At 34.0% G+C, this 18,667-nt stretch overlaps 2 protein-coding genes across 3 annotated transcripts; one reads left to right on the top strand and one right to left on the bottom strand.

Annotated features, from left to right (window-relative positions):
• Positions 1-499: 499 nt before the first annotated feature.
• LOC149485546 (E3 ubiquitin-protein ligase RNF185-like) lies at positions 500-8,595 on the bottom strand. The gene is made up of 4 exons (XM_089698808.1): positions 8,138-8,595; positions 5,973-6,111; positions 2,496-2,658; positions 500-872 (listed from the first exon to the last, which is right to left on the bottom strand). The coding sequence occupies exons 1-4, from the start codon at positions 8,290-8,292 to the stop codon at positions 775-777; spliced, it is 555 nt and encodes a 184-aa protein (XP_089554934.1). The 5' UTR covers positions 8,293-8,595; the 3' UTR covers positions 500-774.
• A 369-nt stretch (positions 8,596-8,964) lies between these two features.
• Positions 8,965-17,944, top strand: LOC149485545 (uncharacterized). 2 transcript variants are annotated; one of them, XM_089698802.1, is made up of 10 exons: positions 8,965-9,495; positions 9,793-10,025; positions 10,163-10,266; positions 10,536-10,689; positions 12,081-12,175; positions 12,312-12,390; positions 12,535-13,241; positions 13,394-13,694; positions 15,438-15,639; positions 16,597-17,944. In XM_089698802.1, exons 1-10 carry the CDS (start codon positions 9,287-9,289, stop codon positions 16,628-16,630), a joined length of 2,118 nt encoding a protein of 705 aa, XP_089554928.1. In that variant the 5' UTR covers positions 8,965-9,286; the 3' UTR covers positions 16,631-17,944. The 2 variants fall into 2 exon arrangements, with proteins under 2 accessions (XP_089554928.1, XP_089554929.1); XM_089698803.1 differs by having other exon boundaries at positions 9,356-9,495; positions 9,710-10,025.
• Positions 17,945-18,667: the final 723 nt, after the last annotated feature.

Genomic DNA, 18,667 nt, shown 5'->3' with positions numbered 1-18,667 from the left:
ATAAAGTTAATTTTTATTGCTCCTTTGCTTTGTAATTACTAGATAGTAACTTTAATCGCCTCATTTATGCTAGTGCATAGCATATCGCGTTATAACTAGGTTTTAAACGGAATTTAAAGAATCAAAAGTAATGAAAAGTAAATGTTTCAAACAGACCAATCATAAAATAAATATGTATAGAAAACGTCAGTGTGATTGTCCTAAAGAAATGCGGGACTTCATGTGAAAATAATAATTACAAAAGTTACTAGTCGATCTAAACGACAATAACTACCGTCCCACATTATACAATTTATTACTATAAAAATATTTATTCCGTATTCCAAGCAAATTTTATCTTTACAATAAGCCCAATGTACACTGCACATCGTCCATAAGGCAAGAAACCACAGCTTTAACTAGATGGGGCAAAAAAAACATTCATTGATTGTTCCACAGTTGAGGTAAAAACTAGAAAGCCATCATTTTAATCCAATTCAACTGTTTTTACACCACAATAATTGTTTATTGTCTATTATAACGCAATAATAACACATTTATTTTTCAAATTACATTAACAATAAAATTACAAACAGCGCAAATAACTAGTTGTATCGTTTAAAAAAAAAAACTAATGTTTCCCTAAAAAACATCGCCCCATCTAGTCAACCCCGTGTTCCGTCACAGCACATCATAGCACGTCACACCCCATCAGAGCGCGTCACAAGCCCGCGCACGTGTAGCCCCCCTCACCCCGCACCCCCTCCCCCGCCCCGCGGCCACACACGCCTCTGGTCATGCGAATATGAGCCACAGCACAAACAAGATGGCGACCCACAGGAATATCTTCGAGAGGAACTGCTCCTCCTCGTATTGCGCCGTGCCGCGTGGTGCTGGAAAACAACGAGAAAATTATCGTCAAAATTGCCTATGTCATTTAATAAATAAATTCGCAAAAGCAATATAGATTCTTATGAAATCAGTTTTATACATGCCGATTTCGGATACCGTCGTAATTTCGTAAAGGTTTTGAAGAGTCTTCCTTGAAATTTATTTAAATAATTAATAATGCATACACTGAAAACATGTAAATTACTATCACTATATGTATATATGTACCTCTACTCCCACTTGGTATAAATGAATAATATTAAAACATTGGAAAAGTAATTAGGGTTACATCGCTTCGGTTAGTTTGTTTTAGGAACAGGAACAGTTATATAGGCAACGACAGATTTTTGAGGATTTAGCGTGGCCAACAATCAATGAAAAGTCATTTTTAATACCGTCAATAAACCAAAATAAACATTTTTATCATGTTTCACACCGATAAAGAGTTTTTAAACAATTATATCAATTCGGCCGTATCTCTTACACATGTTTTACAAATACGCACATACAAAATATTTGCATATCTATTTATATAGAACGACTTAAATTAACGTAACTTTTCCTGCCAGGATATATTGCGTCGGTATTATACACTAGACAGATATTTTGAAATGCATTCAAATCAAATCTTGCTTTTGGACATATTTTTAATTGGAACTGGTTTGGAAAGCAGTTTCGACCCCGACGTGCTTAATTTAATTTAATGGCCACCGATATTTTTAACTTGGGTGTTGGTGAAAATAACGTAATATTAGAAATTACAAAATTTTAGATGCATTTGTAAGTACGAACATAGACAAAGAGATAGATAATAAATTAATTATAATCTAAAGTATATGTATATTCAAGACTAGTTCAACCTCGACTACACATTTAATTTCGCAACTATTAGGATAATATGAATTGGAGCATATTTCTAGTAATTTTTAAATAATTGCGATCTATAATACGCATCCGATTCCGTGCGTGATGTAGATAAGTAGGTACTTATCCCAAAATAATTGCTATACAAATTATAAAACAATGTTGTTTCGTGACATAATTAGAGTTCATTCACCCCAGTCAACTCGAATCAAAGCAAAATGATACCTGCATATAATTGTACATATATATGTATCAAGTTTTAAAAGGATTTTTGACCCCAATATTGCAGTTACGATTAATTCAATTTATTGAACTGTCCATCTGAACGACTTTGTATTACATTGTAAGTACATCGCTTACATTAAAACGCGTCATATTATTTGATTACATATTAACATTTATGAGCTCATGCTATATCACAAGATTCAAACCTTTACTTGCATCTCTATTCTCTACTAGGTATGTTATTTAAGAACCTACTTCTTACAACATAAAAATTCTGTCTAAAGAAAAATAAATATCAAATTGCCATTTTTAGCTTATTAAACCCAAACAAAACAACAAAAAGAAGAGCGTGTGTGCCGAGCATACGTGTCAGAAGTGAAACTTTTTTGGCAAGCTTCAAAGATACCAAAATCGTCACCGTCCTCCATGACGTGACGGTATTGCCATGACCTTGCAATTTTACTCACAATGCGCCTAAAGAAGTTTCATTTTAAAATATATATGCTAAAAAAAAGATTACTAAACAAAATACCAACCAGCGCTCGGTCTAGGATCGCCAAAGTTGAAGGTGGAGGTAAATACTCCGAAGGGGAAGGCGCCGATGCCGAACGACATGTGGAAGCCCTCGCCAAAGCTGAAGCCCGGGAACCCGCTGTTGTTCTCGGGCTCCGTGCGCTGGCCCGCGGGCCTTGGTGGCACCTACGTGAAGAAGAACATTAATTTACTTAGGACTGTTTTGTAATAAAGTAAATAAAGGTAGCAAATCCAGGCAATGACAAATAAATTGTGTAATCCTTAACTTTCTCTACCTAGTATAAATAAAGTCGCTGTAGCTGTCTATCCGTCCCTATGTTTGCTTAAAATTACGTGCGTGGTCACGATAAGTCGCGAAAAACTTCTAGTCAAATTTTTGTAAATAATGAATAACCGCTATGACGCGTGTACTTTTGGATTTTCCAAACTTTTTGTTTAATTATTGTAATTTGTCTTTTCGGCGAAAGGTATCAACGTATTAGAGCAGGCTCCAAAAATATCGGTGTCAGGGCTTAGAATAATTATCTCTGCACTGTCTTTGTGTTTGACAGAATGAAAAATATGGCAGAAAATTCTTGAATCAGCCTCTGTGTGATCAATAGTTCGTACAGTGAAATAGTTGCATGGAGGAGTGGGGGGAGCATCCAAAGATGGCGAGTATATTTTCAAGTTTATGCCAAATCTAATCACACAGAGGCTGATTCAAGAATTTTCTGCCATATTTTTCATTCTGTCAAACACAAAGACAGTGCAGAGATAATTATTCTAAGCCGTGACACCGATATTTTTGTATTAGGCCTTTATATCTGGCATAAACTTGAAAATATACTCGCCATCTTTGAATGCACCACTCCACTCCCCCATGCAACTATTTCACTGTACGATCTATTGAATCGTAAACAATGGACTATTGTTAATTATTTAGAATAATAATTTAAAAAATATATTCATGAGTTTTCAATCTTTAGTGGTTTAAAGTTAACTCAAAAATGGACCATTTTCGTAAATTTTCTAAAAAATCTTAGAGAAAGTGTAAGAAATGTTATAGTATGCTATATATTCGTGATCTACTCAATAAGCTCTTTCATTTGATACCCCACGCGGCATGTTTTGGAAATGTTTATTTTTTTCTTTGTATGCCATATTTAATTACCGGGGTGCGGGGAAGGGGACCACAAAACTGGTTGGCAACATCTGTCTATAGGATGTCTGGGATCTATACAATATATATCAGAAGTCAGATTTAGGTCCGCTATTTATGCAAACGAACATCTCCTTGGAGCCCGCTCTATATATATTATTTTTATTTATTATGTATATCCAATGCCGTGATTATTTTTTCAGTAGGAATTTTTTCTTGTGAATTCCGCTGTGTATGTATTTATAGTGTATTACTTTGTCATATTTCAATTTTCAACGATAGGTAATAATGTACTAAATAATGTGGCTAAATCACTCAACGCGTTACGTTCAGAGATCGAGCAGTGATAACCGCAGGTCAAGAAATGTATATACATATTTGTTTATGCAAGTTTGCAACATAAACAGCTTTAATCTAACATGATAAATATTCATAGCACACTTTTTGTATTGAACAATCAAATCGATCAAGGCCTTCATCAGTTTAATAATATACAAAACAAAATAGAGAGTAAAGATCATTATACGATTACCTATGTCCCATAACAAAATAAGTCTTGTATGTATACCTTAATTCTTAAATCATCTAATTATTTAAGGTATACATTATAAATATACAAGACTCTATCATTGTGTTAAGTATTTTGAATGAAAATACATATCTTATTCACAAGTGAACGAGTTTAATTGTTTTGTTAACTCGACAGGCCAGCGTAATAGACCAACACTCAACGTGTAACAACTCTAAAGTATTTTTTAAAAAGGCTCTGTCTCAATTTTACTGCCTGCATTTGCAAAATTGATCGCATTGCTGCAGTGTCGCGTCAGCTAATATAATAAGTGACTACTTGATAAATTACCTACGTTAATTAATAATTAAAATTCCGCATTATAATAAACCTATCAAGAGGGGTGACTGTACAGTGTACATGTCATCATCCACTCACCGAGGTCAACGCGTTTGTCTTTCACTGAACAATCGATAATTAACAATTCACAATCAAAATTAATACGTACATTCTTTTTTAATGTAAATATTTTTATCATACCTTTTAATAAATATGCCCTTTAAATTCCTGGCTACATTTTATATAAAGCTTAAATTATCACAGATAATTTTTCAAGTGATTTTTTCGCGCCTTTTTTTAAGTTTTTCGCGCCACAATTATGTTGTTTTTTTTTGTGTGTTGCCAATAATAACCAGAAGGGATTACATATTACAAATAATGATTTGGTGTTGTGGTTTTAAATTTAAACTGGCGACCTAGTGTCCATTTGGGGATTACGAACTTCGGCTTGCAGGAAGTGAGAAGGCCCTTAGGCCTTAGGGACTATAATTGGTCAGACCTAAGGGTCAGACACTACAATGACTTTAATATACCTACAAAACTTTTAGTTACGACATTTGAAATATTTTTACCCGCCTACACCACCATGGTTTTCTATTTATAAATAAAATCGTGGAAAACCACTATATACAAAACCATGTATCTATAATAATTAATAATATACTAAATAATGTACTGCAGGAAATTTCGATTTATTACATCGATATATTATTCGATATTTGTATTTTTTGGTTTAACATATATTAAAAAATATGAACTAAGTGTACAATAACAATTAATTTAACATTAATAATGTTGTTCTTCCTTTTAAATTTTTTTATTATTTAATCATTCAGTCACATGATTGAAACTACAACTACTCGTATATATTTAGGCGCCTGTATTTTATCCGTTTACGTACATCGTACATTATTCATTCCAAAACATGATACGTAGTTATCTACGTTATACATATTCATTTCATCAAAGAAAAAAAAATCAATCACTATTTGCAATTATTATCAAAGAATTACTTACGTGTATGCTCCGACACAAATATGCGGACGAAAATATTTGAAAACTACAAAGATAATAAGATTTATTGAAGGAATTTCTTAACCCATTTTTAAAGGAATGTTAAAGATACACACTTTAGGTACTTTTGTTTACATTAAGACTTACTTTTGTATATATTATTCAATTTATATCTTACTAATAAAATTAAGAAGGTTTTTAATTATGTATGGATGTAAGTCGTTACTCTTTTAACTCGAAAACCACTAGATTGTGTACTAGATTAGCACACAATTTATTTAAATACTTGTTTTTGCCAGCGCTTTAGTCCATGGATAATAAAATCAAGTATGTATTTTTGCCGAAATTGATTTAAAACAGTGTACTAGCAGTATACTTTACCAAATTTTATACATATCTCAATTACTTATGATACTACCATTAAAGTGTCATACACATAACTTGCAATAAATACACAATATTTATGGGCAGTATTACCTTATTCCTAGGGTCCTCCTGCTTAGTATTCCCCCTGCCATACAGCGGAATCACCTTGTCTCGACTGATGGCTGCCTTGCAGACCGGACACACCTGTCTGCTTGGTCTCGTCTCCAGCCACTGGTGCAAGCATGGCCAGCTAAAAGCAAGCATACATTTAGCAAGATTGTTCCTTGACACACTTATATATCCTACTAATATTATAAATGCGAAAGATTGTGAGGATAAGTGTATGTGTGTGTTTGTTACTCTTTCTCACAAATACTACTGAACCGATTACAATGAAATTTAGCACACATATAGAGGTGTAACTATTCACAATTAACATTATGAATTATTGTTGCCATCATTTTTGCTATGTTTATATTATGAATAAGTAAGTTTGTATTATAAACATATTTAAACAGTATAATTATATATATTATAATTATATATTATATAATTTATATTTAAGCAAGGCTGTTAATATTAATGAATTAATTACTTTGAAGATGGTCACTTCTGATGCAACTTTTATTATTTTTCCATTAGCTATAATTTTTTTACCTTCGCTTGAGGATAATAAAAAATTAATAGAATTAAACAATGACTATGAATGTGATTATAAATTGACTAGATTTCCGCCAGCGGCTTCGCCCGCGTTTTTTAAAAAAAACTTGCATAGTTCTCGTGGGATTTCCGGGATAAAACCTATCCAAGCAACCCTCTATATGTGTGCTTAATTTCATTGTAATTGGTTCAGTAGTATTTGCGTAAAAGAGTAACAAACACACACACATCCTCACAAACTTTCGCATTTATAATATTAGTAGGATAGTGGGATTATAGTAGGACTAGTAGGATATTTTAAATTAATATTTGAAAAACAACACTATAAAATATCTGCAGCCATTATCCACATTTGTAGATTTATATGTAATAGTTACTAAAGATGCAAAATGGAATTTCTTGAACTTTCCATGATCTACAACAGAGTAAGAGATAGTATGGATAGTTATTTAGATATTTTTTAATATTTGGTAACATTCATGGAGGAAAACTCTTGTATCTGTATTTCAATCTCATATAGAATTTCAGAATTTCAGTAATATTATAAATGCGAAAGTAACTCTGTCTGTCTATTACTCAATCACGCCTAAACTACTGAACCAATTTGCATGAAATTTGGTATGAAGATATTTTAATAAATAAAGGACATAGGCCTCCTTTTATTTCGAAATATTTACCTCGGGCGAAGCCGGGGCGGATGACTAGTTTTATATAATATAGGTTACATGTTCTTTTTGAAATACTGAATTCTCTTAAATATTATTTCTGACTAGCTGAGCTGACAGACATGGTCCCGTCTATGTGTAAATTATCAAACTTGTGAAGATTAAATGGCACAAACTTCTCAAGTCTTTTTTTCATAAGATCCTTCTCCTCATAATAACAAAAAAGTAATTATCGAAATTGGCCTAGACCTTTAGGCATTATGCTGTGACCAAGGGAAATAGGGATTTATTTTATATAGACATGAAACAGAATCTATATCATTGTTATAAAGGCTACACAAAAAAAAACTTCAAGAGTATATAATTGTCAAAATATGCAAGATGCGTATAGGTATATTTATTCCTGCTCAACTCCTTTATATACAAACATAACTTAAAGGTGGAAACACTTATTTTATTTATTTTTATTATTAGTACCATAAAATTGCAACATGTCAACATGTCCTCAATGCCACATTCATTAACCTGTACCCTCATTTTATTCTCAAATCATTTAATTTTAAAGTTTCCAAGTTTTGAAACCAATATTTATTAAAATCAACTTTGATGTTATAGTATTATCATAAATTTTAGATATCCACATTCTATGTACCTATTGTGACATATTTTAATTGCCCAATATCCAAATGTCAAGTATAAACTTCTGTGAAAAATACACAAGTTATTTACAAGTGTTTTATTATTAAAATTTCCTAACATTATTTTTACAAATCTATTATATTTTTTTAAATTAATTTTAGCCTAAACTTCATCAGTTATTGTATTGACAGTACACAAACATTACCCTACCTAATATTCTAAGTCAAGAGTTTGAAGGTGAACATTTAATATCTCAACGAAGCTGAATTCAATTTTTTATTTATTTTTGTAAACATTTGTAACAGAACATACCAGAATAAATGTCCACACATGCTAACAACTGCATCTCGAGCCGTGTCCAGGCAGATGTTGCATTCCAGCATTCGTTCATCGCGCTTGTCCTCCTCTCCGCCTGCATCACCACCAGGAGCAGAAGCACTTGGCTTCGCTTCACTTGTCTCTGCCATTACAGGCTCAATAAATCTCACCCTTCTTAAATTATTACGTCACAAAAAAACATCTATTCCACAATACACTTAGCGTAATCACAACAGCAAATGACGTTTAAGAAAAATCGCAGTTTTCATTAAGATTTAACAGTAACTTTCACTGGTAACAGTACACCACACTAACAGTCCTTTTACTTAATTACTGAAACAATTTCGCACTTCAAAATACCTTGGAACTTGGAAAGATGAGAAACAATTTCCCCAACCAACCCCACAGTTTGACCACTGATTGATTGTCAATTTTGGCAATAGATAACAGAAGTGCTAAATCATACAGCCACGTATGATATTAAAAATGAGAATAGTTATAACAAATTTATTTCTAGATACAATATATTACTGTAAATTTAATTACGTAAAGAGATTAAAAACATGCGTTTTAAATCATCAAGTATGAGAAATTATCGAAAGTATACAGTTGAGACTGAGATGTTTTCTAAGTTAAATTAAATATAATATAAATTGAGCCTAGAGATTAATGTAGTTGGTTTTAATTTACAAAGAATATTTTTTATACAATATTTATTTCTTAGTTCTTTGCAATTTTGTATTTTTCTGATGAAAGTAAAATAAGATTTAGTTTTTTTAGATCAGGCAATAACCTTGCTAAACTGCCAAATAATTTCAAATATGGTAATTATTGTTTTCTCTGGCTTTGCGAGATTCAACAATTATTAAATTGAAAATTAAAACATATTTTTCAAATAAAATAATAATTTTATTGGTATTATTGTTCTATTTTATCTAAATAATCGTAAGCTACGTATATTTATATGCTAAGATTAATGAATTTAAATAAGAAAGAAAAGAATATTAATCATAAAATGGTGTCTAGACCTACGTGCCCTGGAAAAATATGTTGAAAAACAACTGTGACGTCACAAACAATTTTAACCAGCTGCAATTGGAATAGAGGCTTAAGGATTTATAAGTAAATTATTATTATATCAAAATGGGTGGTGCCGTGAGCTCGGGTCGCGACAACAATGAGTTGATAGACAATCTGTTGAGTGGGAACTATATACGCACTAGGCGGGTAGAAAAAGTATTTCGGGCTTTGGATCGTGCGGATTATATGACACCTGAGGCTAGGGACCAGGCTTATAAAGATCTAGCTTGGAGGAAGGAACCCTTTCATTTGTCTTCACCATGTATTTACAGGTAATATAGCAATTTCAAGTTTACATTGAGATCACTATCTTTTCTCTTTTAACATTTATATTTACAACTGATATTGATACTAACATACTTTAAAAGTAGCTCTCTACATTACACAATGAATTTTAGTAGCTATACTATACATATAATATTAGTAAGTAGACAATAAGTGGATTATTTGCAAAAATTTCAACATACCTGGCTTTTTTGAACTCAGGGAAGAGTATTCATGGACTGATTCTACACTTAGACTTGGAATTTCATGATTCTGTATCTAAGTGATGTTCCATGGCTCTTTAGTGAGGTGATGGAGGGACTTGAGCTGAAGCCTGGGCTGTCGTTCCTGAACATTGGATCGGGCACAGGATACCTGAGCACTCTGGCCGGGCTGATCCTGGGCACCGCAGGCATCAGCCACGGGGTGGAGGTGCATCCCACCATTGTGGAATATGCCACCAAGAAGCTCAGCCAGTTCATTGAAAACTCTCCATCTTTGGACGACTTTGACTTTTGCGAACCTAAGTTTTTCACGGGTAAGTTATTGATTATGTTTGTATCTCTATCAAGTCTATAAAGCTCTACTTTATAGATATAAAAATATGTTTATTGTATTTATTAGTTATTGGAAAATCAATATTATATAAACATATTTTGATTTAATTATATTCAGGCAATGGGCTGTGCATAGCTCCTCTTCAATGTGGCTATGATCGAGTTTACTGCGGGGCTGGCTGTCCCGAAGAATATGAAAATTACTTCAAGAATCTTATTAAGGTAACATTTTTAATTCATTTATTTTTAATTTTTGTGCTCAAAAATGTTTTTCAAAAATACAATACAATATGTTTACAATACAACAAATACAATTCATTTACAAACGAAATATGATTTATTTATAGATGTTTCAATTGAAAAGAGTACTTACGAACGAAATATGCTTCATTTGTAAATGTTTGAATTGAAAAGTAAAACTCACTTTTATAAAATAATAAAACAATAACCTTAAAAATAGAAAATTAACCAAATGTAAAATTTTGCAACAGGTTGGAGGCATCCTAGTGCTGCCCATCAACGACACTCTACAGCAAGTGAAGCGAGTGTCGGAGAACAAGTGGGTGTCTCGCAGCCTGCTCAATGTGTCGTTCTTGAACTTACAAGTGCCGACGCAAGAGGACTCCTTGGACAGCGTTAAATTGGGTAAGTTTTAAGTTATAATTGAGTAAATATTCTTTTTATGAATTTTTTTTCCATTCTCTGAAAATTTTGATTATTATGACAAATATTACGATTTTTTCTTGTATATCTAAATTATTTCGTTATATTTTATCATAACATGAATTGACAATATAAACAACTACACTCTCAATGTACTTTTAGAAGGTCGCACGGTATAACGCATACATTAATTAAATAATGTACAGATAAGATTAAAGCATCCATTCAAATCAACATCTTATTTTGTGGTAGAAATGTTCAAAGTCCGATGAGCGATGTAAAACTGTCACAAGCCAGAAACAGCTTAAAAGCTTCAGTTGAATAGTCATGTGGAAAGAAAACAATAGATAGAATTAAAAAAAGAGTTGAACGGATCAGAAGTGAAACTTCTTTGGCAAGATTCAAAGATACCAAAATCGTCGCCACTGACGTGACCTTTAAATTTTACACTGAAAACGCCTAAAGCAGTTTCATTTCAAAAATTAAATCTTTATTTCTTTTATATTCTACGTAGCTTGGTATAATGTTCAATTATTATTAAAGAGTTACTGTTTACTCTGGCAATTACTCTAAAAAAATGTATGTTTATGAAACATTGAACTTTTCATTAAAATAGTTACGCACTGCGAATAAAATTTCGTTCGATTATTTTCAGTTGAATTTAGTTCTTAACTGAGAAACATGTGTAAAATGGATTGATCTTCTCAATAGCGCCGTTACACGAATGAGCGAAATATGTTTATTTTATTCCGCTTTTCGGACATTGCCATACGATATAGCATGAAATATTCGCGTTCAATTTGCATTAAATCACAAAAAATGATTCCTGGCGACTTTTAACCGCCAGTGCGAAAACGCCCTTTAGATTCATTGTGTTATAGAATTGCGAAAAAAACTTGGGGTTAATATTGCTGTGCGGACAAGCAATAAGTGTCACGCTGACTGCACGCTGCATACGATAGCAATGCGTTATTCTAAAATGCTTAAGAAATACGCCCATCCTTTTAAATGTTTGAACACACTGTTAATTCGACAGTTTTACATTGAACACTTTCTTATTGCGTGGCGTTGTATTTAAAGTGCGCTCCAAACACATGTGAACAAAAACTCTGCCTACTAGACGCATAGGCTGAGTTTTCCTTCGGACATTTTTTGAGAGTGACTGTGAGTCAAGCTGTATATTTAATTGTATGTCAATTATAATAGGTTATCACCACAGATTACTATATAGTTTGTTATTACTGCATAAGTATATATTTCTTTTTAAAATAATTACTTAATTTGTTGTTTTACCTTGCATGTCACTATAGAATTGTCATGATGTACAAATCGTAAAAGATGTTGAATATATCATGTGAGTATGTTTCTGACAGCTGAGTTGATGCCGCCGCGTCTACAGCTACTGGCCAGGGCGCGGGTTCGTGCTTCCATGAAGGAGGGTGTCATTCGCAGGAATCCAGAGCTGAAGGTATGTAGAAATTATTGATGTTGCCTTAATTATTAATATTATTCGTATTTTAATTGTTTTATACACAAAAAACTTACTTGAATATAACTTTTCTTGATCGAAATATTTTTGTTGTATGAACTTTTTTCTTATTTAGGAAAGGCCGTGGCGCCGACCACGACGCGTGTCCTGCCCCAGGAAGATCTGCATACCTATTGAACCCGGCGGTGAAGTCCGTAAGTGGAAAATATTAATAAATACATGCTCCTAAGCATATACACATTCAGTTAGTTTTGTTTGAGCCCTTATGTCTCTGAATCATATTTTATAAACTGACCTTTACTTAAAATATTCTTAATAAAATGTTGTTCCTTTTACAGAGAACCTCAATGTCCTCCACGATCTAGACACAGAGAGTGGCGCGAACGAAATGAATGCTTTATTAAGCCTGGTGATTAGCATGGGCCAGAACAGAGTGGCCGGCGCCCTGCGCTTCGATAGAGTCGCCAGACGGTCCAACGATTCTGACGATTCCGACGAACAAACTGGTGGAAGTCGAAACGGGGACGATGATGATTCCAGCGATGATGATGACAGCGACGGAAATGACGGTACAGACAATACAGTGGAAAAGAGCCCAAAAACAAAGACTGATAAGGTTGAAAGTGCTGGTGAAGCAAATATAGAAATGGCAGATGAAACACAAGAAAATAAGGACAAGGCTCAAGAGAACACAAAGACTGATCAAGAGACAGAAAACAATGATAAGTCTGATAAATCATCAGAAATAGATAAAGACTCTAGTTATCACAAAAGTGAAGATACTGCCAAGAGTGAGACATCTCGAGACAAAGAAACAGAGTCCCACAGCGATCAAGCTCTTGAATTAATTAGGAAGCTGAAAAAGAAGAAATACTGGGGCAAAAAAAGCAAGAAGTATGGGAAGCTATCGAGGAAGGACATTAGAAAATCATCCAGCGACTCAGTTGATGATGAAAAGCCCTCAACTTCCAAAGAAGGTGAAGATAAAGACAAAAAGATGCCGCGATCGAAAACACCTATTAATGAAGACAGTAGTGATGATGATGTAAGTATTTGCATTCGTCAATTTTATATACAGTAACTGAAAATTATATTTCAACTGATAACTATTGTTGACATCATACATTATTATTTAATTTTAAAAATATTTTCTTTTTAAATATTTTTTGAAATCTATAATATAACTTTCATTACCAGGATGATAAACCTGACTCGTCCAATCCGCGGATGCCATCCGAAGTAGAAATATACATACCAAAGATGCAAGAACCGGGCACATCTGCTGAAATGGACTGGGAGGAGGCTAGACCCAAACCCAAGGAGGGAGAGGACAATGAAGGAGTTACCAAAAGCAAGGCGAAGAGGCAAAAACTTGATAGCGGGATCGGAGAAAACACTCCAAGCAGTTCTCCCAAGTCAAAGTCTGATGATTCTGAAGAATCGGAGAGTGGTAATTCAGATAGTTGGGAAACAGATACGGAACCTGAACCATCTACAGGTTAGTTTGTTTAATAGTATTAAGTTTTATATTAGCCAGTTTTCGATAAAACAACATGTTTTAACTTTTAATTTTAGATATGATTTTTATCAGTGTCTTTAACTAAAGTAACCGTCATGAGAAGCTATAAATTTTGTAAACAAGTGTTCAGGAGTTCACAACATTTGGACCAACAAAAAAAATGAATTTGTTTAAGATTTAATAAATTATTAAGTAACAAATATTAATTAACATAAATATTATTTAAGAATAATTATTCGTCAGATTCAGATGTTTCCATTTCTGTGTCAGAATCAGTGACATGTATCACGAAGCTGTCTATCACCATATTTTTCTCATTAACCGTAAAGCTCGTCACCTGTAAAAATCACCGGTAGTCACTTGTCACACGAAGCTCAAGCTATATCTCCAGGTATACCAATTAACCTAACCAATTACTTCACAATTTAAAACCTACTTCTAATATTAACCTTAAGTTTCCAAAGATTAGCGCGTTTGAACAAACAACTCTTTCTTTTTACTTATTATATATTTTAGATAAATTGTATTACGCACCTTTTGACGTTTTTTTCGTGGCGAATTTATTTCCTTAGATGTACTGGCTACTGGCTCCATTATACGTAATAACAAATAAAATTAACGCAACAATTAAAGTAACAACAATAAAAAAGTGATAACGAAACAATAACAAAATTAACAATAACAACCAGATCCGCGATATATGCAAAGCAATGAAACAAACTCGTACGCATTCGAAACTCGAATGATGCGTTTATTTCAAAATGGCGTCCCGATAGTTCACAATCCCTGCGACGGACGCGTTCCGGTACCAAGAAACACAAACGATAGCGCTTTGCGTCGTTAAAATATGATCCGACTAAATTAAATAGGTTGTTACTTTCATATAACCCGTCTATATTTCATGTCGATTGAATATGGTCAATTTATTATTATCTCGCAGTATAAAATGTTTACTTAGTAAAAGATGTTTGTTTACATAATTTATAGCTTCTCGTGACGGGTACTTTAGGTGCTTCATCATAATATGTTAGTGGATAATGTATGTTAATTTTGATTATTTTTTTCATATTCTCTGTCAAAAATACAAGTGAAATTATTATTTCGATACGACATTGTTTTCGATTTATTCGTAAATGTGCGGGCACGGGTGCGTAAATTGAATTCTATGCTTGTGATGTAACATAACTCTCATGATTAGACTTCAAAGTAAAATGACATTATTTCTACTACCGTGAATAAATTTGTTGCTAATTAACCGCATCATCGTGTGCAGGTCGTAATAAACTATCTACACCTTTTCATTCATAATATCATTGGTCGCTACAGTAATGGTGCACAATAATAGAAGGAGCGCGAATTTTTTGATAGACTAGTGTTGTTAACGTCACGTCGTACGTACTACATAGGTCGCCGTTATTACAATCGTTCACAATAATTGAAAGATTGCGAATTTATTGAAGTGAAACTTCTTTATCGGGGTTGGAAAAAATTTTAGTGTAAAATTTTTTCGTTACGCGTGACATATTTCCGTTACGCGCCATCTTTTTCTTATCCCTACCACGGATTCGACGTATTTATTCTGTATTTCTGTAAAGTTGTATATAGTAAATTATTGTTTGAAAAATAAGGCCATAAAGAAGTTTCACTTCTTACGTGTGTACACTTGTACACGCACACATTTTTTTTTGTTGGTAGACCAGTGTTATTAACCCCACGTTATAGGTCGCCGCCGCCGCTCGTCCCGCTCCTCCGGCCGCTCATCCGGGCGTCCCTCCCTCGAGGAGGTGATCGAGCGTGCGGAGGCCCGCCGGCAGCGGCAGCGGCAGCGCAGGATCGCGCGGGGCGGGGACGCGAGGCGGGTGCGACTGTCGCTGCTCATGAAGCGAGCTGTGAGAGAGCTGCCGCTGCCGCAGCCGCTGAAGAAGTGAGTACACATATAGGTCGCGTCATGACTCATGTAAAAAGAACGCTGACGGTTAAGATGCGCATTGGCGATTTATTGGTCTATTTGGTGTTATGAGGTGGTATAAGAATAACAAATATGTAGTTGCGAAGCCACGACTCGAGAGCCTTCTTCAAAAATAAAATAAGCAGCAAATAACTTTCGTGCTAAACTCGATACATGCCAAAACAGACCCCATCACTTTCATCCAGCGTTCTTTTTACATGATTCGCGTTATACCACAAACATCTATGAATACACGCACATACTCCATATTATACTCAGTATGTATATGGGAGGGGAGGGGTGCAAACTGCGCCTGTTGCTGTTCATGAAGCGGGCGGTGATAGATCTGCTATTGAAGAAGTGAGTGAGCACACACATACATACTATACGCAATTGGTGTATGGGAGGGGAGGGGTGCCGCGTGGGAGCAAAGCAGCCGCTGAAGAAGTGAGTACACACACACACACACATACTGCCATACACACGCATACAGGCACATATTCACATGCGTTTATACTCGTGTATGAAGCGCGACGTGCGGAATCAACCGCTATATAAGTGAATGAGACACACACACACACATCGATATAGAAACGCATACATACGAGGAGGGGATCGAGTGCGCAGTCGTTGAAGAAGTAAATAACACACGAAACTCACGCCCACACACAAAGCTTTCACGAAGCGGACAGCGAGCCGGGTGATGATACACACAAACATTGCGCATAGTTTTATGGAAGCGACAGGTCCTACTGCTAGCTCTTAGCTGCATAGAATGATCAATTCGCACAGACATTTCAGTCCAGAAGTCTGGATGAGAAAGTCGTGCTCACACACAACCTCACGCATACACACGCACACCCCCTATTGTATCTTTTATTTACTAATATAGTGAGCACTAGTGAATGTTATTAAAATTCATTATTTTTCCAGATTTGTGAACTGGGGCCGTTGCTACGAATTTTAGAAGAAGAAGCAGCAGAGAGGTGGATTGATGTTATTGGTGTTGTTGTACGTAATTACACTTTTATACATTATCTTAATCGTATTCTATTAGCCGTCATTGAGTCGCCTCGATAACTCACTAAGTGTAAACAAATACGCATGTAAAGCTAGTATAACTAGGAACAATCAAATAAACTTTAAAACTATCGTCAAAAAATTAAATTACAAGCTTTTTATTTTATTGGAATTGTCAATGAACTTTTTTTTCTAACACTGAATGTATCCGACTCGAAGGACCATATAGTTTCTTCAAGGAATTTTTACAATCATATAATTTTTATCTTTCTGGTGTTTGCTATATTATGTATGTATTTTTTCGAATATTATCTATTAAGTTATTATTGATAACAACATAAATAGGTGCGCTCAATGAATGGCATCATAGGAATAAATATACAATAACTATTTAGTCTTAATCGACCATATATGAATAGCGAACAGCATCCTAAGAATATATTGTAGTTTTTAAATGTTAGGCTACTTTCTACAGATATCTTGTAGTAAGGTAACACCTTTATACAATGGTTATCAGACCCAAGTGCGATGTGACCATCTCGCGCTGGGTTCCGTATGTAATATTTCGTAATTAATTGTACTTTGAATATTAATGTCAATTGGTGTCGTCATGGCTGATATTTGATAATCCTGAATTGTAAGAACTGATGTGAACTGTTGGTTTAATTTTTGAAAAGTATTATCCGATAAATAACCAAGTTTTTAGAATAAAACTCGTAGAGAAACGTGGTACTAGTTCACTTATGGTTTACGAGTAGGTACAGGCCGATTAAGGAAAGCTGGCATCTTCACAGTACTCACACTTATGCAATTTTATTATACAGTACATATGTTCAAAAATAAATGCGACTCTAGTTTAATTGTAGACTTGAATTGTAAAATGAGTGCGTTGTAGATAAATATAATTATGAAAGCTCTCATAATTTATATGTAAAACTAGCGGTCCGCCCCGGCTTCGCCCGTGGTACATATTTACGTTTTCTCTACATAAGAACCATCCTCGTAATTCAAGGAATATAATAAAAAAGAATTATCGAAATCGGTTCAGCCGTTCTCGAGTTATGCGCTTACCAACACATTTTGCGATTCATTTTTATATATAAGAAGAAGATTAAAATTTAAAAGTAACTCAATCGATGATCTTAATTATTTATTCTCATAATAAATTGTAATATAGTATTGAAAATCATTCAATTATCAAATAATAGTTAAATTTCATGTCATATTCATTATAAATTATACAAAATTTTATTTTGTATAATTTTGTATTAAAAAAAATAGCTAAATTACCTAAATCATTATTTAAGTTAATATTATGCTATAGTTTTGTTGTTATTGTGTCATTAAGGAAGGTGGACCCCAAAATACAGGTTGTCCTAGTTTGGGGTCCAAATGTGACATGTTTGTACCTAACCCACAAATCCAAACTCCATACTAATACATATTATAAATGCGAAAGTAACTCTGTCTGTCTGTCTGTTACTCAATCACGCCTAAACTACTGAACCAATTTGCATGAAATTTGGTATGGAGATATTTTGATACCCGAGAAAGGACATAGGCTACCTTTTATTGCGAAATACGTACCACGGGCGAAGCCGGGGCGGACCTCTAGTTGCAAAATAAAAACAATAATTGTCCCCTTCACCCTCATAAGCTAGTCTACGCGCGAGAGAGACGAGCAGACTTTTCATGATGCGTATGCAGTATGACGTCACGCCGCGCGCGTCTTCATAGACACTACACATGTGCAATGTGTTAAGGCAATTACACGGTTCAACGACCTTAATGATTCTGTCACTACATTTGAATTTGTTTTTTTAACCGCCCTCTATAATATACATCGTTGTTGAAGTAAAAGTGACCAAAGATTATGGAATTGTAAAATGTATCGTATTTATCGTAATGTGTAGTAGTAGTTTCTACCTAATTTATGCTTTCTCTGAGAGGCAGTAACATATTACATTTATGAATAGTAAATATT

Source organism: Colias philodice, chromosome 9 (assembly GCF_061535455.1).
Source record: "Colias philodice isolate Cphi_HAF_F1 chromosome 9, ilColPhil1 Martin Lab GWU primary, whole genome shotgun sequence".
Classification (NCBI taxonomy): domain Eukaryota; kingdom Metazoa; phylum Arthropoda; class Insecta; order Lepidoptera; family Pieridae; genus Colias; species Colias philodice.
Note: the sequence above shows the minus strand (reverse complement) of the source record. Positions and strands in the feature narration are given on the sequence as shown.

What these genes read in the sequence shown, in the direction of transcription:
- LOC149485546 (XM_089698808.1), bottom strand. Translation starts at nt 8,292, where the DNA reads ATGGCAGAGACAAGTGAAGCGAAGCCAAGTGCTTCTGCTCCTGGTGGT. An exon ending in AGGAGGACCCTAGGAATAAG is followed by an intron (nt 2,659 to 5,972) that starts GTAATACTGCCC and finishes TTCTTCACGTAG; the next exon opens with GTGCCACCAAGGCCCGCGGG. An exon ending in CGATCCTAGACCGAGCGCTG is followed by an intron (nt 873 to 2,495) that starts GTTGGTATTTTG and finishes GTTGTTTTCCAG; the next exon opens with CACCACGCGGCACGGCGCAA.
- LOC149485545 (XM_089698802.1), top strand. Translation starts at nt 9,287, where the DNA reads ATGGGTGGTGCCGTGAGCTCGGGTCGCGACAACAATGAGTTGATAGAC. An exon ending in GCAGGAATCCAGAGCTGAAG is followed by an intron (nt 12,176 to 12,311) that starts GTATGTAGAAAT and finishes TTTCTTATTTAG; the next exon opens with GAAAGGCCGTGGCGCCGACC. An exon ending in CTGCCGCAGCCGCTGAAGAA is followed by an intron (nt 15,640 to 16,596) that starts GTGAGTACACAT and finishes TTATTTTTCCAG; the next exon opens with ATTTGTGAACTGGGGCCGTT.